Raw genomic sequence first — 27571 nt, 5'->3', positions numbered from 1 at the left:
TGCGGGGCAGTTGTGGAAGCCTTAATGGACGATAAACTGTACAGCTGCTGTTGCATCCGAGATGTCAGTATAAATAAACGGACGCTTACACACTACCATCGACTATACTTATTACAGTTTTTGCTAAAGAGGATTTGTTAAAAAACATGTCGTTATCCTTTGCAGAGACTAAGACACTACGACGCATTGGATTAATAACAAGTTTGCACTAATTGTATAATCAAATAAATAAATATTCATAATCAAATATTTAATTCATCATAACACTACATTGGTTAAAAATGTTTTGAAAGTTAATAATATCACACACAATGTAAGTGTTTAAAAAATGAGAGCCTACTTCTAACGAAGTTTTGAGTTTTAAGTACACTTTATGCACAGATAAGCTAATCGGGACTGGACCTACAGTTTAAAGTGCAATCCGAACCACTATAGTCTCCGCCGGATATTGATTTATTTTAAAAGTTATAATTAATAGAACTGCATAATTTATAATAATGTCCAGATATTATTAGAATAATTAAATCAAGAAGACTTACTTGGGTAGGCCATTTGGCACGAATGGGAGAGGAAAGAAGAGTTTACAGGATTCTTGTCGACAAACCTGATGGTAAGAGATCAGTAGGAAGACGAAGATGGAGGGTATGACGTTGACATGGACCTAAGGGAAATCGGTAAGGATGGAAGAGATTGGATTGCTCTTGGATAGGATAGGGAGAGATAGAAGGCTTGTGTTGCTGCAGCCATAAACCTTCGGGTTTAAGAAGGCTATAGAGTTAGTTAGTTAGTTAGTTATAATTAATATAAAATAAACAGAAACAATTCCATGGTAACTATGAGATTTGTACAACCACCCTTGGCCTGATGTATACGTTGAACCTCACCCATTATTTCTGTATATAAACGGCCATGGTTGTGAACCTTTCTGGTGTGTTCTGGAATCACTGGCGTACGCAGAGGAAGAGCTGATGGGGCTACAACCCTCTCCTAAAGTTTGAGAAAAATCTAACGTTTTCAAATAAAAGCAGTGAAGAACTGGGGAAAAACCAGAGTGGTAAATGTAAACCCCCCTTAAAATGACCCCCATTGCTATTTTTGAGAGCAGAAAGTTCTAATATACGAAATATCTTATTGCATATACCGGCTCCTTAGAAAGCAGCAAACTTTTCAATTCCAGCCCCTACCGAAAAAAAATATCTTGCGTATGCCAGTACCTGGAATGAGTTGATTTCTGAAGATTCTCATTTGACTAGAGACGCAGACAGCCACTTCCGGTTCTCTCAATCCAAAATACCAGCCAACTCCAGTGGCACGAAAGATGCTCCATGCTACTCCACCTAAACATGTATGTTAGCATGTCAGCAAGCGTAGCTATTCAGTATTTAACAAGCCGTCAGTGCTACAATCCTTTCTTCCTTCCTTCCTTCCTATCTCCAGTCCTCAATTCCCCAGCGTTAATAGAAGTGGGACGTGCCAGTCCGTCAATTACATGTGATTTCCAGGTGCGAAGGCACGGAGTGAGCATGAGAATACAACGTGTAATCGAGGAGTTTTTCCCTCGATGCAAAACACTGCTTCCGACCTTCTAATTGGATGCAGTAAATACCAGGTACACAAAGGTGACTCCGGAACATTCTCTTCTGGAGTGAAACTCGTTTCCAGAGGATCGAGTGAAGATTCGCCAGGAGCAGTGTACGAATTGAACATATGCTTTCGAGAACCAAGGGGATGTCATGCATTCCTTGATCTAGGTATTCGTGTATTCGTACACAGGAATTATCATCATTACTAACTATAAGAAATCTTTACAACAACAGTAAAAGAAGACGCTCAATAATTTCTTCACACACATATCTTTCCAGAGTATTCACTGTTTCACTGCTTGCTGTACTGAATGTACAGTAACCGGCAATAAAAACGGAACACCTACATCCTGAAAAACTCGCTTCTCTACAAGGCGTTATGTGCGTTGCCTAACTCTATGGCGGTGGTAGAAGTTGCCAATGGAAATTTGCTATTAAAATCCACTTATGGCCGTAGAGTTAGGCAACACACATAACGCCTTGCAGGGAAGCGAACATTGTAGGATCTAGGTGTACCATTTTTATTGTAGGCTGCTGCACATTTTCGCACATTGTACGAAGAATCCCGCACCATATGCAAAATGGAAAACGCAAGACGACGCGCCGCCTCATTATGCTAGAGTTGTGCAACACTGGCTGACACCACGTTTCGGAAACACTAGATTGGTCGTAGAAGACCCGTTGAATGAACCCCGCGCTCACCGGATTTCGATCCTCTTGACTTCGCATTCCGGGGGTATCTGAAATCTCGAATGCATAGCGTGAAGATTCGCAAATCTAGCCCATCTCCGCACCAAAATCGGGACGAATTCTATGCCATAGCCCAAATATTATGTTCCTCGTGTGTTCAACAACCCGCTATTTCGCCTACAGACCAGTGTGGAAACAAACGGAGGACATATGCGTGATTTGGCTCATGGTGCGGGATTTTTCAGACACACTTTGTGTGTGTGTGTAAAATCCAGTATTTAAAATAACGTTCGTAGAATATATACATACATACGAAGCTGACCTCCGTGGCGGAGAGGTTAGCACAGCGCGCTACAACACCAGGGGTCCCGACCTAGGCATGGGTGTTCTTTGTGAGTGTTCCTTAAATTTCATCAATCATCACTCATCCTTATCTACGCGATTAGCCAAAAGTGGCAGAAAAGTGAAGGAAAAAAAATTATACTATCTATGTACATATTACGAACTTCTAGAAATAGTTGCACCTTCATGTGCAAAGAAGCGAAGAACCTTTATTGGTAATGACGTAAATTTTCCCTTCGTGTGAACTTTTTCCATTACATTTACTATGCAGCACTGTATACTATAGTGCAGAAACGATTTGATTTGTGGAGATGCAAATTCAGCCTGCACACACACGCACGCACACACACACACACACACACACACACACACACACACACACACACACACACACACACACACACACACATATTTTAATATGTACCTGTGTGGGTTCATTTAAGATAGGCCACACAGCTTCTAACGGTTTAAGTTAAATTTGCATAACCTTTTATTGTCAATAAAAAAAGTAATATATACAAAATAATTTAAATTTTCTTATATCAAAAAAATGATTATGCTATTTTCAACATAGTTTGTTTTTAAACTAAATTCCAATTTTAAAAAAACATGTACAATTCTCAAACAGATAAAGTTCTAGTACTCTTTGAACTAATTTTAGACAGTGTTTACTTTCTCATAAAATTTTCCAAGAACACAAATTAATGGAGATAAGATCAGTGCGTTCGTTTTGGCTCTGGGCCGAGATAGCGCGTGACATGGCACAGATGCCGGCATCTTCGTCCCGTAACGTCTCGCTTATTTACGCACATATCTTTAGCATGTAGATATTTATATTGCATAACGAGTACTAACCTGTGTTATAAGAGTTGTTCAAAGTTGTTCACGCGCTATCTCGACCAATGGTGGTTTGAATTAGTTTGAATGAGGATATGCAGTAGATGAAATGAAGTATTTGCATTTAGCTACGCCGGTATCTTGTGTCTGTCAAATTTTGAAGGCGTGGAATGGAGAGTTCCTTCTTCACTGTTACAAAATATTCTTTTTTAAAGCAAACAATATGAAATACGTACTTGTTGATAAAAAAAAAAAAGCTGGCAATACTGTTAGTTTCACGATAGTTGGATATGTTGTCATGAATTTCATTGACGACATTTGAAAACATGAAAGGAAATTTGATATGGGTATGTTTAAATCATTCCTGGAAGTGATGAACATATATGAGTTTAGTAGGGATTCAGACATCTCCTCTGTTAAGTAACACCCTAGCCAGAAAAGTTTCATCCTCTCCACGAAGAAGATTTCTTCACCCTTAAAATCAATTGGAGCAACCGTGGAGCTGATTAACTCAAACAAAAAGACACATCAGCTGTGTTTTTTCCTAAACCAGTTGAGTTTCCTGGCCTCTCCGTCAACTTAAAAAAACAAAAACATATTACAGCCTCGTAAGAGCTGGATTCCGCATTGTCACATGCGCATTAGATTAATGAACTGTCACGCTGGGAGATACGCTTTCGCAACAAAGGAAAACGAAAGTTGATTGAATTCTATTTATCCATTATCTCCTTACTATCTTTCGGGTGAAAAAAAAAGGAAGGCAAGACGTTGAAGGGAAAACTGGTCCATTCGCCTCATTCAAGAAGGTTCATTTATTAGCAACAGTTTCTTTTCATCCATCTTGCTCTCATTGATGAAACACTTTGACAACCAGAGAGGGCATGCTGACATAGATTTGATAAACGGTCTGGATATCGGTGACAACTTTTCAATTCGCAATGCATCATAAATGTATCTATTACACGCACATGATTGTTCCTGTCAAAGATAAGAAGATAGTCATTTCTATCTTGTACTGGTGAAAGTATCGACCTTTTGCTGTGGCTCAAGCAACGAGTTCTGTGAAATTTGTATGTACTTTTCGTGCATCATCTGACACAGTTAAATGTACAATTATATTGTTTTTTAAATTATCGTGTCTGACCTCTTCAATTGATGCTTTTTAGTGCATCATGTGGAACCGTAGCTGCTAGAAGTACCCTTTGATGCATTTCTCTGCGTATTTTGATGCATCAAAAGTGCATTATTACAAACAAGCTCTTACAGAACTACTTGTGTGATGTCGCCAGTGGAAACTTGAATTGAATCATCCTCAGAAATGCTCCTGCCTCAACATTTTCTTAAAAAGGAACAAAGTGGTTTATCTTTATACTATCGAAGACAGTCCCATCAAAAATGTTTCATCTCAAAAAGATCTTGGTGTTATCATCGACGAAAGACTAATGAGCACATTGCACATACTACTAAAAGAGCCATGCGTCTCCTTGGTTTTCTGTAAAGGTTCACTTTAATTCAAAACCAACCATCCATTAGCATATTTTTCAAATCCTTGAATACTGCTCCATCTGGACTGTGGCTTCTAAAACTAATCTATCCAGGATTGATTCTGTCCTCAGCATTTTCCTCGCCATTGCTCGCCATAGAATATCTTCTTTCTCTCAAGACACCTCCATAAAACACATATTATGGCTATTTTGAATATCTAGTCACCACACACTCGTCACGAACATGACATTTTTGCATAAAATCATCAACGGCAAAATTAAAACTGAATTTCTGGTCAACCAATTTCATCTACGAGTACCCACACGGCTAATCCGCAACGTAAAGTTCTTTCAGATTCCCGCTACAAGGCTCTCTCTTCTACAGCGTCTCTTTACTATAGGCTCCCCCACTTATACAGGGTGTTTCTAAAGGTCGTTTACAACGCTTGGGAGGTGATTCCTCACACGAAAACAAGCAAAAAATCTAAGTTCCATTTTTACGACTGAGGCTTCGTTTCCGAGATAGGAGCCTCGCAAAAGGTGACAAAGTGAACGTCACACCTGACTTGGACGAATACTATCACAGATAGAGAGGCGGTTCCAAGGGAATCATAAAGGAATCGTATGTGCTCAGTCCGGAAGTCACTATGAAAAGTTCACTGCACGCATGCGCAATGGAGTCCTCAAAGGAATTGGGGATTTCCAGCAAGAACAATACATGGAAAGGGTATGTAACGCAGCAAGAAGGACCGTGACAATGAGAAATGCGTTAAAGACAACACATCCCGACCTCAAACATCAAAACATGAGCACCGAACATAAAATCCGAAAAGTTGAGCACGGTTGCATACCCCAGTTACACGCGAGGAATGAACGAATCATGTCATGTGGCATACGAGAGACACATTACTCCACCAGGAGGAGGGAAAGAAAAACACATTATCAGGTGATTGCGACAACGTGTATTTTTACACGCGACAACAAGGCGTCTTTATGGAGAACGCTTTCCACATAGACCTTTACCGTCTCACACCTTCTTTCAGGTAGTGGACAATCGACTGCGTGAAACAGGGTCAGTGTTACCACCGCGGCAAGAAGTTGGAAGACCCCGAAGTGTACGCACACATCAGTTTGCAGAAGATGTGTTAACAGCGGTCGCAGAACATCCTGGAACTAGTACGCGCGTGCTCGCTCGGGCACGAAACACGTCTCATGTGAATGTTTGGCGAGTGTTGTCAGAGGAAGGAATGCACCCTTTTCAACTGCAGAAAGTACAAGAACTGTTACCTCGTGACTTTCGCCCTCGTATGGAGTTTTGCCAATGGTTGTTGCATCATCTGGACACAAACCCTCACTTCGGGGCAAACGTATTGTGGACAGATGAAGCCATTTTCACCAGGATTGTTGTCTTCAATAGTAGAAACAGTCATGTATGGGACTTTGACAACCCACATGCACTTTTTGTGGCCCATCACCAGCACAGGTTTTCAGTGAATGTGTTGTGCGGGATAGTACATGATCATTTAATTGGACCATACATTCTCCCTGTTCGCCTGAATGGTCGCACGTATCATGCATTTCTTAGTGACGTTCTGCCTGAACTGTTGGAGACCGTACCTTTGGCACTGCGGCAAGAAATGTGGTACCAACACGATGGTGCACCAGCTCATATCGATTGTAATGTACGACATTTCCTGCATGACGTGTTTCGCAATAGGTTCATTGGTAGGGATGAGCCTGTGCCTTGGCCACCGAGGTCGCCAGATCTCAACCCTCTCGATTTTTTCTTCTGGGGAGAAATGAAAACCCTCGTATACGACACACCTGTCACATCAGCTGAGGACCTCGTTGTCGCATCAACGTCGCCGCCGCGACGGTAGCAGATACATCTGGCTTGTTTGCTCGTACTCGACAATCCTTGAAATGTCGCTGTCATCTCTGCGTAGAAGTGAATGGCAGACATTTTGAAAACCGTCTGTGATTATTGCCCTCGGCAAATCTCAGTGAGAACACTCTTGGTATTGCTCCCCACCCCCTTTGTGTGGTGAAAGTGACATCTTCAGTTGGTGTACAGTGACACGGACTGTCTGTGCGTAAGATATTGTAGCATTTGTTGTTTGTTGTGTGTGTGTGGGGGGGGATATTACGTAGTTGTCGCGTGTAAAAATACACGTTGTCGCAATCACCTGATAATGTGTTTTTCTTTCCCTCCTCCTGGTGGAGTAATGTGTCTCTCGTATGCCACATGACATGATTCGTTCATTCCTCGCGTGTAACTGGGGTATGCAACCGTGCTCAACTTTTCGGATTTTATGTTCGGTGCTCATGTTTTGATGTTTGAGGTCGGGATGTGTTGTCTTTAACGCATTTCTCATTGTCACGGTCCTTCTTGCTGCGTTACATACCCTTTCCATGTATTGTTCTTGCTGGAAATCCCCAATTCCTTTGAGGACTCCATTGCGCATGCGTGCAGTGAACTTTTCATAGTGACTTCCGGACTGAGCACATACGATTCCTTTATGATTCCCTTGGAACCGCCTCTCTATCTGTTATAGTATTCGTCCAAGTCAGGTGTGACGTTCACTTTGTCACCTTTTGCGAGGCTCCTATCTCGGAAACGAAGCCTCAGTCGTAAAAATGGAACTTAGACTTTTTGCTTGTTTTCGTGTGAGGAATCACCTCCCAAGCGTTGTAAACGACCTTTAGAAACACCCTGTATAATAACCTCCAACTGTAAATATTGATATTTTCTTGCAGAACGCAGTTTCCTGCAATCGCTAAGAAGTAATGTGTAACATTTTTTTTCTCTGCCATCTTGAATTGTCTTGTTTTATTGGGTTTTTTTCTTGTTGCACAGTTTCAGTATAAAATGGTCTTTTATGACTGTATCTGAAACTTTAAGTAAATAAATAAATTATGCACTTTAATGTGTTCCTCGCGTCTAAGAATTATGCATTCTTGTGTCGACTGTCAAACAATGGAAATAATGATAACAAAATATGTGCCAGGCCTACTTAAACGCACGGCCATGAAAATAGGCGGCTGGGCAAATTTGCGATGGGGCCACATAATATGGGAAAAGTAAAGCGAGAGCTGGACAAAAGTCGCTGCTCCCCGCACACTGTGTGGCAGGCTGCGTTGCCTAGTTCGAGCGTCAGACCTACCTACCTACCTACCTCTCTCTCTCTCTCTCCCCAAGGCACTTTTAGGTCCCATTCGATATAGAGCTCGTGATCGTGTGAATTGAAAGTTCGTTAAAGGCCCCAGACATGGAGTCCCATATCTACACGTTGGGCTGCTCTTCAAACACATGGGATTGTACTCCGACGTGGCAACAGCGCGAACTTCATGGCCGTGTGTTTACTTGGCTTGTGAGGAACCCTCAGGAAATACATTTCTAGATACGTGTTTGTACAGAACCAGGGAAACATCACAAGGAATTAGAAGTTACGAAAGATTAGCTTGGATCATAAATATTCTTAATAGATGACGGATCATAAATATTGTTAACAGATCCTTTTTGAAATAATCATTACCATGGTCATCAAAGGGAAATTGGAAATGGTGCTTCTAACGTATCTTTCGCGTACAGGAAGCATGACAACGATATTGGAGATGAGAACTTCACTGAAGACTCCATTACTTTCACTGATAAACTGACAATCTCAATCGTTGATATCCTTTCTAAAATAGTTCTAATCATCATAATTTTAAAAGATATACATACTCATATAATTAACATCAATATGTGTGAATGTAAGAATTCATACATAAATTTGCTGATTTTTCATACAATATTATGTATTATTTTACGACAAATTCACTGCCACAGTTGCCGTCCTATTCATTTAATCCATATTCAAGTAGTTGCAAAACTGTTAAGAACAATGACGTTTAATAAAAAGAGCCTTATAAATTATCTAGTGCTTCTCCACAATTTATTGTGCACGGTACAATACACACTTACTCGTGTTTTTCTTTAGTGTTCACTTGATAAGCTGCCCTCTCCGAAGTGAGTGTGAAATAGGTAAGAGTTATAATACAACGACAATGGACAATGGCCATGAAGATTTCGTGCCAATATTCAACTCTGATTATTATGGCACGTTACCACTGCTTCGATTACCTACAGTCGAACCAAGAAGTGAAAGCCTTCGACCAACTCGCGAACTAAAATGGACAGTCATTTGTTTACTCCTCTCGCAGTCCCCTTCGCTTGAGACAGAGTGCCCCTCGTGTTGCCACATGCATGACTTCCCTCCCTTGCTTCAAACGTTTCATCAACGTTACATCTCTGCTTTCGCTGCATACAGTTTTCTCGATGATGATGCAAACACTTGGCACTGAATGAAAGTAACGATGGCCTTTTGGCAACGCAGAGGCAGGATTTTATGGTAAGCAGCTGATTGCATTAACCACGCTCCCTTCGATTACAGCGCCAGAGGGTCTTGCCCTTCTAGGTTGAGCAGTACCTATACCGACAAGACTCGGTGTTGTCTACGAGAACGAGAACAGGCCTTTCGAGACTTAACAAAACGATACCATTAACAGGCATCTATAATATGAAACGAGAACGAGACATGCATTTCCGACTCGAGTCAATAATGTTCCAATCCTTGTCTCGTCTAGGCACCATATCTAAATCCCGGAGTCTCAACCCGTGAAGAACCACAAAGAAAACACCAACTAGGTTCCAAGCACCAGTATTCGAACCATGAACTTGTCGGGTACAAGTTTCATACACTGAAGTCTTAAATAACATGTACAATATGTGGCAAGTCCAAAAACCAGTCTTTGACCCAAACAACCTTCAACATCGGCCAGATCACGACTATATCCCGGATGTACCTAAAACAGACTTGTAGATTTTCAATTTAGAAAAATATTTCAGGTATATTATAAATACATGCTATTGTACCTAAAAGTTGTATATTTCGGTTGTTAGTGTCTATTTAGAATTGTAGTGCCTAGAACTGCCTAAAATATTTAAAAAGAGCAATGCTTTAACTTTGAAAAGCGTGTCTTGTCCTCTCCCGTTGAGTTTATCTCGTCAGCAGATTATGGCCCCCTTGGATGGCTAGGCCTTGACTAAATATGATTTGTATCTATTATTATAGTCGCCAACCTCCATGGCGGAGTGGTTAGCACAGCCAGTGTCCATGCATCTTATCTCGGCCTAGGCATGGGTGTTCTTTGCGAGTGTCCTTTCATAAATTTCATCATATCATCACTCATTCTCATCGTCGCGATTAACCAAAAGTGCCAGGAAAGTGAAGTAAAATACACCAAATCAATCAACCAATATCTATTCTAGTCAATTATTTGGGAAGGTTACAAAACAAAATTACAAAGAAAAGTTTTGAAAACGAATAAATAATGTATGAATATACCCTTAATGCAAAAATGATCCATTTTTCTAACTATAATAGGAAATTACGGTCGCCACAATTTTAAAACTATTAAATGTTTATTACTGTATTTCGTTTTTTTAAGCTCTTCATTGTTCACCATATTAGAAGTCCATTGCTATTATCGTGCCTCACTTCCAAATTTTTATTGCTTTTTTGCTTGCCTATTTGAGCACTTATAATACCTCGAATACCTAGGTACGGTAATACAAAATATAAAAAAATTGGATACCCAACCCGATGAACGTATATGGGAAACGTTTCAAGTGGTGGGACAATATCAAGTGGACTAACAATCAGCTTGGAAGATACTCTTCCCTTTGTCCCTGTGCCCATTCATCTTTACGCGTAGTACACTTTTTCTTAAAATTTTTGACGAAGAGAGCAAAAACTGCTTTCTTATGTAATAGTCCAACCTTACATCTGATTTCTCTCACGTGCTCACAGAAACAATAACATAAAATTTCACTTTGTTATAACGACTGTGCCTCGAGTTTTCCTTCTCTGCCCTGCAACGGAAAACAGGAAGCCATGACGATTGTAATTCCAAACCAAAACACGTGATTAAAATGCATTCACAACATTCGTGGCTAAAACCACGAATGTACTTCATTTACACAACATTCCTGGCTCTGTCTTTAGATATATGTAAATGTTATCTTTTGAGGTGTGGCGCCATAGCATTCATGTTGGATAGCGGAAAGGGGCGTCTATATTTAATTCAAATTATTATTTTTTTTTTGTTATAGAAAGCATTTAACTCTATTAATCCTCCAACGTTTAGAAATGGAGGCAATAGATAAATAAATGAAGTAGGGCTACTACCAGTGCCCTCTACATGCTTTTTCTTTAAATAAATGTATTTCTTACGTTTCATCGAGTTTGACATTTTAGAAAACTTAGCAATCTTCCTTGCTTCTTTTAATTTTTTTAAAAAAAAAGTATTTTGACAATTTAAAAGTCATGAATTACAGAAGAGATTTTTGTTGTTTGTCCCACACCTAAAATTCACACACAGAACCCAACTTGTGTTAATGACTTCAGTAACACAGAGAGTGCATTAACTGTTAATGATGTTCTTTTTGTGCATCAAAACACACGGGCACTAAAAATGCATCGATTTAAAAGATCAAACATGATCATTTCAAATAATACAAAATTATACGGTTAAACTTCGTCAGTCGATATACTAAAAGTGTGCCAACCTTAATTTGACACATTTACAGTTGAGGGGGTGTTAAAAATATCCTTGGCAGGGATAACAATAGTTTATTTTGCCGGGGATAAATTATTTTGGGGGAGATAACCGGCATCCCTCCCCCCATTAATTCGCACACTGTAGTTTTGGAACAAATAATGACAGAAACATACCTATTACCGGTTCCAATTAGCATGTATTTCAAATCTGCTGTTTCCACTTACAAACAACAAAATTGCTACCTTTATACATGCATTTTGTGGTAGTTCTTCTACTCTGCATCTTTTCTTGACAATGAATTCTCGATTTTAAAACGGCGGTCTCAGTTTCGTCTCGAATTTCCACACGAGACCGAGACTTTCCTCGGATTCTTACCTACTCGTCCGATATTTTCATCATATGATCATGGGCGTCCGCAGGGAGGTGGTATCGAGCGGTGCCCAATCGCCGCCACTGATTATTGGTATTGTTTTAGCAAAGACAAATCCTCTGCAACGTACATCGTGAGTGAGTTCCGAGAACTAGCTTCATTGTTGCGCGGAGTGAGCACGTAACAACAATCATGCGATGACCGAAGTTATCACCGCCTTGTTAATGCGCCTCCTCGCGTGACCGTTTCGTGGCAGCTGTTGCTCCAAGACTTGCCCTCAGGAAAATCCCCCCCCCCCAACAAATATGTCCGGATGCATGCGAAGCAATAAGCCCATTGTTGGGCTGACAGGAGCAGATTGATGGACACGACTTAACAGAGGAATAAGCACAAAATCCCCGAGCAAAATGGGTTTCCCTGGCATTAGTTTCGACAGCAAAAGATGCATCGGTCCGAACGACAGATATAAAAGTCTGTACACAAAGTAACATTCGATTTTTCCTGCAAAATGGAATAGCGTGACGACATAAGTTTACGCAAGTGCTGTGAGGTTAACATTGACGGTTCGACTAAACAACGTTTAACTTTCTGTTTTAGACTCGCTTTAGACGAAAGCATTTTCCTTAGCATTTTTCTTAACATTTACGCCATGACCGAAATGCTACAGTGTAAAGCGAAAAATCTTATGGCAGTTCAGATGCCATGGCATGTTACATGGCATTTCTCAATGATAGAACGGCTTTATTTCCGTAGCATTCTTCGTATCATAACCAATCAGAAGCGACATCTAGACCACGAGTGCAGGTGTCATGGCGGCCGCGTGAGATGTAACAAAGTTTCACTTCACATTTTTAAAACACGATAACTATTCAACCGAAAAAGTTTCTTATTAAATGGTTTCAGGTACAAATCAATGGCGCTGCTTAAATACATGTTTCTAAAATTTACTGTACACGCAGAAAGGAATATTTTGTTTGTTTCAATTGTAAACAACGTGAACCCACCATAGATGGTGTAACTCGACGTGGCTTTCGTGCTGTATATATATGATACATTGTAATAATTGCAAAAGCTTACCGAATTTTACATGAAATGTCCGTGTAAAGTACTCTCTGTTATAAGATTGTAGGAAGCATTAAAGGTGTAGCATTTATGCTAGCAAAAGTGTTAAAAGGAAAAGCTTTCGTCTAAAGCGGGCCTTATTTCTAATTTTCAAGGCGTGTTCTTCAATATTGCCCAAAACATTTAATTATACGCAGTGCTTCTCTTTTGGGCAGAAAAGTTCCGATACTCTGAAATTGGTTTGTAAGGGAGTTTTCTGGCTGAAGCGACACGGGCCTCGTCTGTGCACATGGGCTACCAACAGACCGAGGAGACACGATGCACGTTAATGAGAAAATAGCGCAGCAAGAGCGTTCATATTGTGTCGCTTCGGTACGAAGGATTGCATTTATTTCCGAGAGTTGGTTTCGAAATAACACATGTCGCTTGCAGCCTGTCACGTATCGCTTCGGTCTGAAACCTTTCTTATTGTGTTCATCGTAAGAATAAGTCAAAATATTTATATGTTTATAAATAATATTGCATTCGTGTAATTACACACACGCTCCTTGCGTCAAAATAAAATGTTATTAGTTTATGCTAAACTTAGGGTGTACTGTTGCGCACCGCCAGAAAAAAAAAACACTGATTACACGAATATCAACATGCCCCCTTCATTGAAAATGTCAATAAGTTGTTTTTTGTTTTTTTTTAATTTTCTGGAACTTAGATCCGTTTACGTGGATAAGCAAGTAAGATTTGTTTTTTGTAAAACTGAAGTTATTTACATGTATTTTAAAAATCGTGTGAGAGAAAGAGAGGAATAAGAGAATGGGGCGAGAAAAAATAGTGATATAGAAATAGGAGAGGAACAAAAGAAGCACACGAATGAAATAGAGGAAGAAAGAAGACATGAAAAGTGAAATAAAAGAGAGAGATAGAGATATAAAAAGGAGTGAGAGAGAGAGAGAGAGAAATGAAAGAAAGAAGACGTAGAAAGGGAAATGAGAGAGAGAGAGAGAGAGAGAGAGAACCTGCGGCCATGTACTACGGTCGCCTGTTTACAATCACGTTCCGAAAAACCAAATACTAAGACACGTTAGTTCTAAACTTTAAAACATGCTTCACAAATAATGGCGACAGGAAATAAGATGCAGCTTTCGAGACATTTTCAATGGCAATAATTTATAGAAATAGCTGATAAGCATCCACAATAGGCTATGTGATATGAGGTCGAAGAAGATCGTTTGGCCCTGTGAGAGAAGAGAGCGTTGTCTCTTTTTGAATGAAAAGACTCTTCATTCAGTTATGACCTCGTAGACATTTTATCAGTGGGTTGCTGCACTAAGTACAATGATAAATACTGGGAGAATTAAGTAATATTCTACGTTTCTAAGTAAATCACGTCAATAGTGAAAATCCAAACAATCCGCCGTTTCATAGTAGAATCACGGACATGCCACAATCTAACTTCCTCTATCTTACAAGACTTCCTACTTTTTTATTTTACTCGAAACCTGTATAATAGGTGCAAAGGATGTAGTAGTAGTAATCACATTCATAGCTCACTGTCACGTTTAACTAATTTTCAAATGGTGTTCATAGATGGCGCTGCATGTGTATTCTAATTAAAAGCTTACATCAAGCCTAATTTTAAACAAAATGTTAACTTTTGCTTCGTGCATTAAAACTTTTGGTACCAGTTTCATAGATCGGAGACACATTAGAATCGGATATTTTGTGTTTCGCATGGTTCGTACTTACCAATTGTGTATTGCGGAACATAGTTCAAGGTGCTATTATGCTTTTTATAAGAAAAAAAAAACACTTTTTATACTAAAATAAGCCATTTTTCTAAGTACTACCGAACGCACATCACGATGCGATATCGCTTGCTTTGCGATTGATATTGTGGTTTTCGAATATCAGTGTTTCCAACTCTATTATGCAAGAAAATGGCTATGTTTCAAGAATTATTGGGTTCTTTAAATTATACTTTCAAGTCACGAAACATGCACAGTTAGGCAGGTTACGTTAGGTTAGGTTAGGTTAACATAAAAAAAATTGAGAGATTAACTTACCATGATAGCATCTTTTGGATATTTATTCACTGACACATCGTTCGTAAAAAAGGGCGCGTTTGGAAACCCTTCAACCAATGGCAAGACCGCGTGATTTTCGACGCTCGCGCCATCTGCACATACATAATGGAAACAATGGCATAATGTTGTCGCCTTACTCAAAAGGCATTCTACGGTGAAGTTTTGAGTTTTGGCAGCATTTCGTACTCTGCAGAAACAAGTTTTCGTAAGTAGTTTTCTTAGTAAAAATGAAGAAATGTGTCTCCGATGCATAAAACTGTTACCAAACTTTTTAATTGTTTCAAGGATGAATTCGAGACTAATTTAATTTAAAGGGAAAATAGCTTTAATAAGCAGCTTCTGTATTGAATTTTTCTGCAGTCCTGTTTCAACAGTTTTACGAGATACAAATAAATCTCACACGAGGTCTGAAAAAAATAGAATGTGTTTATTTTTTCGCAAGAATTTTCTGTCAGAGTAGTTAGAGATCGGTTAGTTCATTGAACTATCTAGCCTAACTATTGCTTATTTTTGGGGGAGCAGGAAAAGGTTCATTACGCTCTTGCCTTGACTCATCTCACCCAACAGGTCGGTAGGTGCCGGGGCTTGCCCCGAGTTGATACCTTCCTGGAGATGAGGCCTTGCTCGAAAAGGTTTATTAAACAGGTCTGAAAAAAATAGAATGTCCTTTTTTTCGCAACAATTTTCTGTCCGAGGATGTGCCCTATGACAAATCGAACCTCCTTCACTTGTACTCTATACATATCATAAACTTCTTCCTACCGTTTTCATCCTCTATATTTTTTCCATTAATCTCATTTCTTATATCCGTTCCTTACTCCTAGCAGCTCTATTATTGTTCTGATTCTACGTTTCCTTCTCTCCTTCCACTTTCACTGGTAATTTATTATTTTCTATCTCATTCTCCTACGCTCCCTTCTCTCTTCATAATTCCCTGTCTAATATTTTTGAGTGGTAGCTTTTTAAAGGGAACTGGATGTTACCTCTTTTGTCATCCACTTGAAAAGGTCATGACTTTCCAGCAGTTGCTAAAATATTTTTCAACGATTTTCAACTCATTATTCTTGTAAACAGGAGAAATAAAATGTGGATTTTTAGCTTCTTTTAATAATTTTATTAGCCTAGACAAATGGTTGTAAATATACATTTCAAGAAGCAACCTCTATACTGAACCTTCCCCTTGAAAATTGCTCATGGGTATCGAGTATAAATGTCCAATACTATAAAAATTAAGTGAGATAATCATTTTTTAATACAGAGTGACACAGAAAAACGGGAACTTTTGAAAAGCGTAGCTGGCAATACTGCGTAGTTGGCAACACTGCGTAGTTGGCAGCACTGCATAACGGTATCTTGAGCAACAGTGACCTTGCCATTTAGTAATCATGGATCAGTGGAACGGTCAACATCGTGCTTTCGCCATAAAAATGTTCTCTCTCGATTTGGTGACATTCCCTGGCCACCAAGATCGCCGGATTTGTTCATATGTGATTTCTTCTTGTGGGGCCATCTTAAGAGTCAGGTGTACACGTCTCGGCCAAGAACAAGGGATGAACGAATTAAAGACGAAATTCGTGCCATCCCACCTGACATGTTGCAGCGATCAATGAGGGACCTCAATGCTCAAGGACGTAATTTTCAAAAAAGTGATACTGTGGATTTCTGTATCTTAAATGCAAGTTGTAACAGTTAAATTTCTGTCAATATATGTTTTTTATCTGATTTCTCTGGTGTCTGGTGGGTTTTTCAAAAGTTCCCGTTTTTCTGTGTCACCTGTTACTTGTTTTCAAAAGATAATTCTATCAGAATGTAATGATATTTTGTAACAAATGTTTCCACATTTTCACTACAATGGTCGGCACCACGACGGTGTGAATTAGCAAGAGATGGCAGAGACCCCCCCCCCCTTTATGGCACTAACCCTCTGTTGCCGCGCTTACCTACGAAGAAACTTTCGGTCAAATAGCCATTTGGACAACAAGCGGCAACCTTAGAATCCCTCCTCTCCATAGCAGACAGCAGAAAAACACGATTTTGTCAAAATAACAGTTTTGCGCTGTGAATGGGGGCCGCCGGGGCCCGGGGTACAGTAATTATGTTAGGGTAGGCCAGCCGGATTTTGGGTGGGCCACGACCAAGGTCCGTAGACCGCTAGTTTTCAAAGCAGGCGGCAAACAAGTCAACGGACCTTGACGGCCGATACATGCAAAAGAACAAGGGGTAAAAGAAGGGGGTGGAGGAAGATCCTAGTTTTTTTCTTCTAAAGAACAGAAGTAGGTCTCAAAGGTAGAGAGCGTCTGCTGTAACGAAGCCCAAGCAGAAATTCAATATGGCGTCGTCTTTCAATATGACGCCATGCGAGATGCACTGAACATAATGAATTGAACCCATTTCGCGCAGAAGGCCGATGTTCGTATTGTTCTTCCACAGATTGTTGGACTAAAATGCAATCGGTAAGATCAAAGTCGTGTTGGGGTCTGGATGCAAACAAAAACAAAATCGAGAACAAGGAGGTGTGCATGCTTCGATACAGATGGCATCCCATAAATCCTTCCGTGTTGGGGTCGCCGCGTCGACAAGCGTTCCTTGGGCGGCGACGCCATTAGTGGCTCCAGAATGCGGCCAGTGCGGGACATTTTGCTGAATGGCCGAAGGGACAGCACAATAGGCCAGCGCCAGCCGCAGATGTAGGTGATGATCTACTGGACTGAGGGGAAGCAGCTATAAATCTTAGAAGAACAGGTGCTCGTGTCACATGGACTCCTGTGCAATCTAGTAAGAGTACCATGACAATTAGCCTTTCCCAAATCTTACATTCTGCAAGTAATGGGTAGTTTTCCTGTTGGGGGAAGAATTAGACATATCATTGCACGAGAACTAGGGATTGTACCGAGACGGCCTTGTAAAAGTTGAGACGAGAACGAGACCGGAGGCCCACAGGAGGGCCAACTTTTGAAAATATTAGGTGGGCTCAAATACTTGAGTTATAAGTTCACGAAAATCTCAAAAATCCTCCCTTACATGTACTTAACATGATATTAATGCACACAAAAAATGTATCCCTACTTTTTTTAAAAAAATAATCTATTATTTACTGCACCACGAATCACGATAACAAATAAATATGAATAATAACACGACAATTTTATGGGTGGGCTCGGGCCTCACAGGGTCCGTATAAGTTTGCGCCACTGCACATCCGTCTAAATCAGTGGCGGCTCGTCACTTTTCAAAGATGCGTGCTGCAGGTGATGATGCTCTTCTTTCTTTTGCATTTACAATAACCCCCACGACCCCATACACACACCCACCTGGAAGAACATCAAAACACAACTAACAATTTCATCCGCCACGTGGCTTAACACAAGCAATGAACCGCGCGAAAAAAATTGGGTCTGAAGCTGGTTGGAACGACAACGTATGTACGTTTGTTACCTCACCTCCTAAAGACTGAAGTGCTGCATAAACATTAGGGAATTGATTTGTAGCATGAAAAAGGCTAATTTAGACGAAACGTCAAATTAAAATATTCAAACATACATTCACACAGCAAAAATCACTTCCGGAAGTCAGAAATGCATGGATTATAGTTTCATAGTTGCAATTGTTACAACTTAACACCAAGCAAAATACAATGAAAAGCTAAGCGGTACTGTTAATACGTGTTCCACCTTAACACAGCTGGTGTTAATATATATGACAATGAAACATTACAAATATTACACTGTAATATTAATAACCTGCGGAACGTGTGGAAACGATATTAAAATATGTCGTTCTGACAGAGACGATGGGTTTGACGCAAACTTTCTTATTATCCTTAGATGACAACACTTATCGTGCTGCTATCATTACGAGTGGAGGCCTTACATCCTCCAAAAGAACCGAGGGGAATGATGGGAGCGTATTTATGCGCGGGGTGGTGAAAACGTGCTATGAAGCCAATCGCACGGCATTCGTTGTGGGTTAACCTGGGCCGACATGGCACAGATGCCGATATTTTCGTGTTTTTCTGCTGTCTCGCTTATTTACGCACATATCTTTTGCATGTAGACAATTATATTTATATTGCATAACGAGTATTAACCTGTGTTATAAGAGTTGTTCAAAGCTGTTCACGCGCCATCTCGGCCCAGAGCCGAAACGAACGCACTGGGACACTCTTAACGTGAGAAGTTTCATTTCATTTCAGTGTTTTATTCAACTTCTTAAATTTATGAAAATTGTCCTTTTTATTTCTTTTCATTGTAACAAATTGAGTAATGTGCTATAGAACGTTAGCACATGTCAAGCAACCGTCACTACTGTAAATGTTTTTGAACCCAGCCAACACACATGGTTTAAATTCTATAATTGTGAAAGAAGCTGTTGATAAACTCGACTTTTCCTTAACGTGCTTTGATACGTTTATAAACGTGTGAAGTACTGCATTGGACCACTTTCGCACTCGACCGAATCGCACACGCTCGTTTTTCGCTCGAGCGAAAGAACTATCAATTCTGCATGCCATCTAAGCCAAGCGTCAGGTCAACCTTGCAGCAGGTTTTCGCATATGTAGTTCCAAACGTGCGCGCAAGAACATAGTTCCACTGAGACGGGTTCTATTCCGACACAACTGCATACTTGCAAGAAAACAGTTATTTAATTTGTAATATACAGACAAAATAGTACATCCATTAGCAGGTATGGACTTAATTGGTTGCAATCACTGTGCAGACGAACTTAGAACCGTAGATTCGCCAACTGCAATGTGTAGTGCGTTGAAGAGACACTGAAACTTTAGAGCGAGTCGAGCGAGACTGAATGCGTTGCAGAACGCGTGCAATCGGCGATACCAGTGTTGCACATCCCACTCTTTTAACCCTATGTTTATTGTAGAGCGGCGAGAATGGCTGAATCTACTGTTCAGCGCGCGGTTTTACCCTAATGTTATTTTGGACTTCGTCCGAAGGGAAATTTTCTTCAAAGACAAGCAAGTTGTTTTGAATGCATAATCCTCCTTGCGGCAACAAGATCAAAGTAAAACAGGGCGTGAGGTGATTTGCCGTCAATGTGCGCACGAATTGTATCACGGGTGTTGAATGATTTGCTGTTTGAGTTTAGCAAGAGGAAACGATTGTTTGTTTTTTGACGACAAAAGAATCTCCGCGGTATTAAAAGATATCGCAGTGAGAAGAAACATGTTTATTATTTGGACGAGACGTCCTTCAACTCGGTGGGTGGGGGAAGGGGGAATAAAACATGGAAGGATACCAGCATGCAAAACCACGCCAGGCCTGAAGAAACCAACGATGAGGGGAAGGGGGAGGCTTATTGTTTCACCCACTGGCGGCAATGAAAGCTTTGTTGAAGGTGCATATTTACTGTTCCGCGCAAAGAAAGGGAAGGGTGATTATCCGCAAGAAATGGACAGACCAAGATTTGAATCCTGGTTTAGTGAAGTGATTCATAAATTGAAACCAGAGTAATAGCGACAGACAATGCACCTGATTGTATATATCACCAATAACAAATCATGTTTTTTTGGTGGTATAACTTGAATTGCGTGTGTCTTACAGGAACGGATGTATTGCGGACGAAGCAACCACGTTTTTCATAAATGTATTTCTTTCTAAACCAAAAAAAAAAAAAATTGTCATTAAATTCAAGAGGGCCTATCGTTGTTTACTTTTATCTTTGTTCATTTTTATTTTTGCGTGCTCGAAATATACACACACGCTCTCATGTTTCGAAGATATTTCGCATTTATATTAAGTAATGACACATTTATTAAATAATCTATGCGCAGAAAGTACTTTTAAAATTTTATGTTTCAGGAGACAAAGAGAAGCAAAAATACATTCCACTTGACATGCATGCGGGTTTTGATGTGTTGTGCGGTTGGCAATACTGTGGATTTTCTCAGTGTCTGCGATGTAAGCAGCTCGGCGGTTGAGGAAAGACTGGCACGGAAGATTCTGAGCTCAGTTCTCGCGCGGATTGATACATAAAACCTGCTGCAAGGTTGACTTGACGAGCAGCTTAGCTTTGTCCGTGCGAACTATTTGCTGATCGAGCGAAAAACGCTCATTGCGGAGCTCTAGTGTGCACGTACGTATGTATTGACACATACACAAATAAAAGGGAAGAAGTTCAATCTTTCAACACTCACCCTTCTGCCTGCTTCATTGTTGTGAAGATTCATAAGACTTCGACCTTGATCCTTCGAACCTTTCTTGTAATTTCTCTCTCTTTCCCGAACGTCTACGAAGCCTTGTGTAAATCTGTAAATGAAAGAAAAGTCAATTAACATTAGCTAATCCAAACCTTCCTGTAAGAATTATATTTATGCACTGAAGCTTTAGGGCAAAATGTTGTTTTTGAAGCAAAGAACACACATGTCTTCTTTACTTTCTGAATACTGAAGTCATTAACATCTTAGATGTTAATTAGATGTAGTAGCTGTCCAGGAAGTTAGGTGGCCAGGAGAAGGGAATTGTAAAACTAAAAATTATACTTTTTTCTATGGTGGTACTGAAAATCATAATTTTGGAACAGGCTTTTTCATAAATAATAGAATTATATCGGCTCTTAAAACAGTAGAATTTATTAATGATAGGATATCATATGCAGTTTTAAACGGTAGGTGGTGTAAAATTATTTTAATAAACATACATGCACCAACGGAAGATAAAGATGATAATACTAAAGATGATTTTTATACAGACTTAGAACAGGTCTTTGATAAATTTTCTCAGTATGATATGAAAATTCTGTTAGGTGACTGTAATGCACAGATTGGCAAAGAAGAGACATTTAAACCCACGATTGGTAAAGAAAGTCTTCATGAATTAAGTAATGATAATGGTATAAGATTGATTACTTTTGCAACCTCAAAGAATTTAATTGTGAAAAGTACCACTTTTAAACATAAAGATATCCATAAATATACCTGGTCTTCTCCAGATGGTAAAACTCATAATCAGATAGATCATATTCTCATTGATAAGAGAAGGCATACTAGTATAATTGACGTTCGTACACATAGAGGTGCTGACTGTGCCAGTGACCATTATTTAGTAATTGCTAAATTAAGAGAAAGACTCTCAGTGATAAATCATAAGCAACAAAATCTAAAAGTTCTAAAATTTGATACAGGAAAGTTTACTGATGAAAGAATTAAGAAAGATTACCAAATTAAACTGTCAAATAGATTTGATGTTTTGCAGGATTTAAATGATGATGAAAATATAAATGAAACAGACGTAAATAAGAATTGGGAGCACATACGTAATGCAATAGAATCAGCAGCTAAAGAAAGGATACCATTCATTCATTCATTGTTTTCTGCCTAATTGGCAGGTTTTTCACTGCAATCTCCAGCTTTCCCTGTTCTCTGCCTTACGCTTCGTAATAGCATACGACCCAGTTAATTTAATATCATCCATAAGCTGATATCTCTTTCTTCCACGGACTTTTCTTCCTTCAACCATTCCCTCCAAGGCATCTCTTAGCAGGCAGTTTCTTCTTAGACAGTGTCCTAACCAGTTTCTTTTCCTCTTCTTGATGGTCTCCAGTATAGATCTTTTTTCACCAACTCTTTTCAGTACGGCTTCGTTTCTTACCATGTCCGTCCATTTTACACGCTCCATTTTTCGCCATGTCCACATTTCAAAAGCTTCGAGTCGTTTCTCTTCATTTCTTCTCAACGTCCAGGTTTCTGCACCATATAGTGCTACACTCCACACAAAACATTTCACTAATCTCTTCCTTAGACCTATGTCCATGGGTCCACAAAAAACATTTTTTCTTCTATTGAAAGCTTATTTTGCTATTGCGATTCTCATTTTCACTTCTTGGTTGCAGCTCATGTTACTGCTTATAGTGCATCCGAGGTACTTGAAGCTATCCACTTGCTGGATTCTTTCACTGTTTGCTCTCACATTAATATTCCTTGGTTTCCGTCCTATAACCATTGCCTTTGTCTTGTTTACATTAATCTTCATCCCATACTGCTCACAGCTGCTGTTTAACTCTTCTAACATACTATTTATGGTTATTTCATCCTCAGCGAATAATGCCATGTCATCAGTAAATCTTATGCAGTTTATTCTTCTTCCTCCTAATTTGACACCTCCTGTGCCCTGGAAACAAGTTTTCACTATATCTTCTAAATAAATTATCAAATTTACTTTAGGTTGCCACCCCTTTCTAAACTCATTTACACCTTTATATAAATCTCTGATATTTTTATTTTTGCTGTTTGTTTCAATTTCGTTAATTTTGCTTTTCAAGTAATCTCTTTTTTTATTTCTAAACGTGCGGTTAACTTCTCGCTTTATTCTATTATAATTGTTTAGATTTGTATCATCAGAGTTATTTAACCACCTAAGTCTAGCCTGATTTCTTATTTCTATTAGATTATGACATTCATTATCAAACCATGGCTTACTTTTTCTCGGTTTATGGTATCCTCTTCTTGGAAAGAGAGAAGAGGATACCATAAACCGAGAAAAAGTAAGCCATGGATTTGATAATGAATGTCATAATCTAATAGAAATAAGAAATCAGGCTAGACTTAGGTGGTTAAATAACTCTGATGATACAAATCTAAACAATTATAATAGAATAAAGCGAGAAGTTAACCGCACGTTTAGAAATAAAAAAAGAGATTACTTGAAAAGCAAAATTAACGAAATTGAAACAAACAGCAAAAATAAAAATATCAGAGATTTATATAAAGGTGTAAATGAGTTTAGAAAGGGGTGGCAACCTAAAGTAAATTTGATAAAAGATAAAGACGGTGATTTTCTAGCTGACCCAGGCGATATTCTAAATAGATGGAAGAACTAATTTAATGACCTTTTAAATGTTCATGTAGGAGATAAATCAGAAGTAAATGAAGTCCACACAGTAGAACCTTTAGTTCCAGAACCTAACTTGACTGAAGTTAAAGATGCTATTAAAAGGCTAAAGAATAACAAAGTACCTGGCATTGATTTAATACCAGCTGAGTTAATTAAATATGGTGGAAATTCATTAATATGTCAAATTCATAAAATAATTTGCTTAATATGGAATAAAGAAGAAATCCCTCAACAGTGGAAAGAATCCATAATTGTTCCTGTGTTTAAAAAAGGTGATAAAATGAACTGCAATAATTACCGTGGAATTTCTCTACTCTCAACAACATATAAAATATTATCTAACATTCTTTTAACAAGACTAACCCCATATGCTAATGAAATTATAGGTGATTATCAATGTGGATTTAAACGTAACAGATCTACTACAGATCAAATTTTTCACATCAGACAGACACTTGAAAAAAAGTGGGAATATAATCAAAATGTCCATCAGCTATTCATTGATTTCAAAAAAGCATATGATTCGGTCAAAAGAGATAAATTATATAATATATTAGTAGAGTTTGGAATACCTAAGAAGCTTGTTAGTATGATAAAAATATGCACCAGTGAAACAGAAAGTAAAATTCGTGTGGGTATTAATATGTCTGACAAATTTACAATTCATGATGGGTTAAAACAAGGAGATGCATTATCTCCATTGCTCTTTAATTTTGCCTTAGAATATGCTGTAAGGAAGGTAAAAGAAACTAAAGAAGGACTAAAATTAAATGGTGTGACTCAGTTGTTAGCATATGCAGATGATGTAGACTTACTGGGGGATGATGTGAATACAATTAAGAATAATGCTAAAATATTTTTCAAAACTGCTAAAGAGATAGGTTTGGAAGTTAACAAAGAGAAAACTAAATATATGCTTACAGGCCGAAACCAAGTGTTAGGTAATAATCAAAATCTAATTATTGATAACAACTCGTTTGAACCAGTTTCCAAATTCAAATACGTACTTAGGAGTAATATTAACAAATGAAAATTATATTAAAGAGGAAATAAAAAGTAGGCTTAATTCAGGAAATGCATGTTACTTCTCTCTTCATAAACTTTTGTCTTCTCGTTTAATATCTAAGAAACTAAAAGTTAAAATATACAAAACAGTAATTTTGCCTGTAGTATTATATGGATGTGAAACTTGGTCCCTTACATTGAAAGAGAACATAAATTGAGAGTATTTGAAAATAAGATACTTAGGAAAATCTTTGGACCTAAAAGGGATGAGGAGACAGGTGAGTGGAGAAGGTTACATAATTTAGAACTACATAATTTGTATTCATGTCCAGATATTATTAGAATAATTAAATCAAGAAGACTTAGGTGGGCAGGCCATGTGGCACGAATGGGAGAGGAAAGAGGAGTTTACAGGATTCTTGTTGGGAAACCTGATGGTAAGAGACCTGTAGGAAGGCCAAGACGAAGATGGAGGGGCAACGTTCAGATGGACCTGAGGGAAATCGGTAAGGATGGAAAAGAGTATATAGAACTTGCTCAAGATAGGGACAGATGGAAGGCCTGTGTTGCTGCAGCCATGAACCTTCGGGTTTAAGAAGGCTATGGAGTTAGTTAGATAGTTATTAACATCTTCGTGAAAACAACGATCACATTATTTAAGGATAAGATGAGTGATAATATGATGAAATTGATGAAGAACACTCACAAAAATGCCCACGCCCAGGCCAGGATTCGAACTCGTGACTTGTGGCGTCGTGGCGTGATGTCTAACCACTCCGCCTAAGTGGAAGAAGGTTAATTGTAATAAACTTCTATACTGATCGCAGTTCCAGCTGGCGGCTGGGAAACAACGAATCAGCGATCAGTTGAATTCTCTTCGTCTTACATCGGGCATTTTCGTGTCACAAGGCACGAAAGTTTCTCGCGGGACGAAACAAATGAGCGTCGCATACACAGCATGTTGCCAAACGTACTGTAAAACGGGGGAGGGAGAGAGTTGATCAGCACCGTTGCTCGATAAAATTCTACTTCTACAATAGTAGACAAAACACCGAAACACTGTACAGACAAGCTAATAAAAACAACCGACAAATATACATACGCTCGGCAACGTGGTAACGGGAGAGCGATGCTACTCCTACAGCTTTTACTTCGCAACTGAAGTTGTTGACACACACCCCCGAAGACAATTAGTTGACAGATAGCAAAAAGTAGGTCAGTCGCCAGTTGGGCTACGATCAGTATAGTTACGCCTATGACAACTGGAATGGCGATAATGAAAAAGACCAAGAGGAAGAAGAACGCTGAAGCATCTTTGGCATCATTTCCCTCCGTTTTCCTTTACGACTCTCCAGCGTATAGAGATGAGAGAAGACCAGGCGATGCTGTGCTGTGATAAAATCCCGCACAGCTGAAAGAGTATCCACGCTGTGACCTGCAGGAGGTGCGTAATAAAGACACCCTCACTCTGCTGCCAGCCTCAATAACGGGCCAACGAATTTCGCCAACAACAACTATTTGGTAAGAATGAAAACAAAGAGAAGAAAGCGAGTTTGTTCTCCAAAGCGTGACGACCCCTTAGGCAGGTTATCATTGTTACTTGCGTACGTGGCCTGCATATGCACGTCACTCCTACTCCAGTTGCTCCATATGGACCTGATAAATGGCTGCACATTTCCTCGACAGCGCGACACTAGTCCGGTCTTCCATCTCTTGCCTTGAAGGTCATCTGTCTGATGGTCATTAAATTCCCGGCTACAGTGGTTCTGAGGCATGGGGGCAAAAACATTCTGTGTACTCCAATGAGGACGAAAGACTGAAGATGCTACTTTTGGTATCAGAGACTTATGATCGCGGGGGAGATTTCATCTCGTCTAAGCACGTGCTCAGCTAATACGTATGACAAGAAGTGAAAGGAAGTTGGAAGAACTATATCTATTGAACGGAAATCGCACACATGTACCGACTAAATGGTTAAGGGAGAATTCTAACACAGTGTCAAATAGTATTTACCATTCTACTGTCCATTCAAATGGCTTACACGAGAAATTATTTGATTCATTTAAACTACAGCAAGAAATCACACAAGATACTGATTGATTTGTTTGGTTTATTTTACTTTGTTTTTCTGCCACTGTTTGCTAATCGCGAAGATGGTGAATGATGAAATTGACGAAGGAACACTCACAAAGAACACCCATGGCCAGGTCAGGATTTGAACCCGTCATCTCTGTCTCTTTCAGTCTGTCTTCTTCTTCTTCTCATTCTGTCTCTTTCGCTCAGTCTCTTCTTCTTCTTCTCCTCTGTCTTTCTCTCAGTCCCTTCTTCTTCTTCTCTGTCTCTTTCAGTCCGTCTTCTACTTCTCATTCTTTGTCTCTTTCTCTCAATCTATCTTCTTCTTCTCTCTCTCTCTCTTCCCTAGCACATTTAGGAGTAAAACACGTTCCAATAATTGTTTCAGTTCTCCATTCAGTTTACAGGAGCAGAGTACCGCTACACCAAAGTTTTGCTAACAAAGAAAGTTAGTTACCAAACCGTTTAATACGCATTGTCGTGACAGGAGGACCGAGCTCCTTGAAATCGACATCATCTTGACGAATCGTCAAAGACCAGGTCCCGCCCAGCTTTACCTTCAACGCGGTCCAGGAAGCAGGCGACAACTATA

At 39.3% G+C, this 27571-nt stretch overlaps 1 protein-coding gene across 3 annotated transcripts in view; it reads right to left on the bottom strand.

Annotated features, from left to right (window-relative positions):
• Positions 1-27571, bottom strand: part of LOC145995247 (protein Wnt-5b-like) — a 966808-nt gene that overhangs the window by 156802 nt on the left and 782435 nt on the right. For all 3 annotated transcript variants that reach the window (XM_083131817.1, XM_083131826.1, XM_083131834.1), the window contains one exon: positions 21207-21318. In XM_083131817.1, the coding sequence (XP_082987943.1) occupies positions 21207-21318 (112 nt within the window). The remainder of the gene's footprint in view (positions 1-21206; positions 21319-27571) is intronic.

The sequence above is a fragment of the Lepisma saccharinum genome, chromosome 1 (assembly GCF_977018435.1).
Source record: "Lepisma saccharinum chromosome 1, izLepSacc3.1, whole genome shotgun sequence".
Classification (NCBI taxonomy): domain Eukaryota; kingdom Metazoa; phylum Arthropoda; class Insecta; order Zygentoma; family Lepismatidae; genus Lepisma; species Lepisma saccharinum.
The sequence above is the reverse complement of the archived record's forward strand: the minus strand, read 5'-3'. Positions and strand labels throughout refer to the sequence as shown.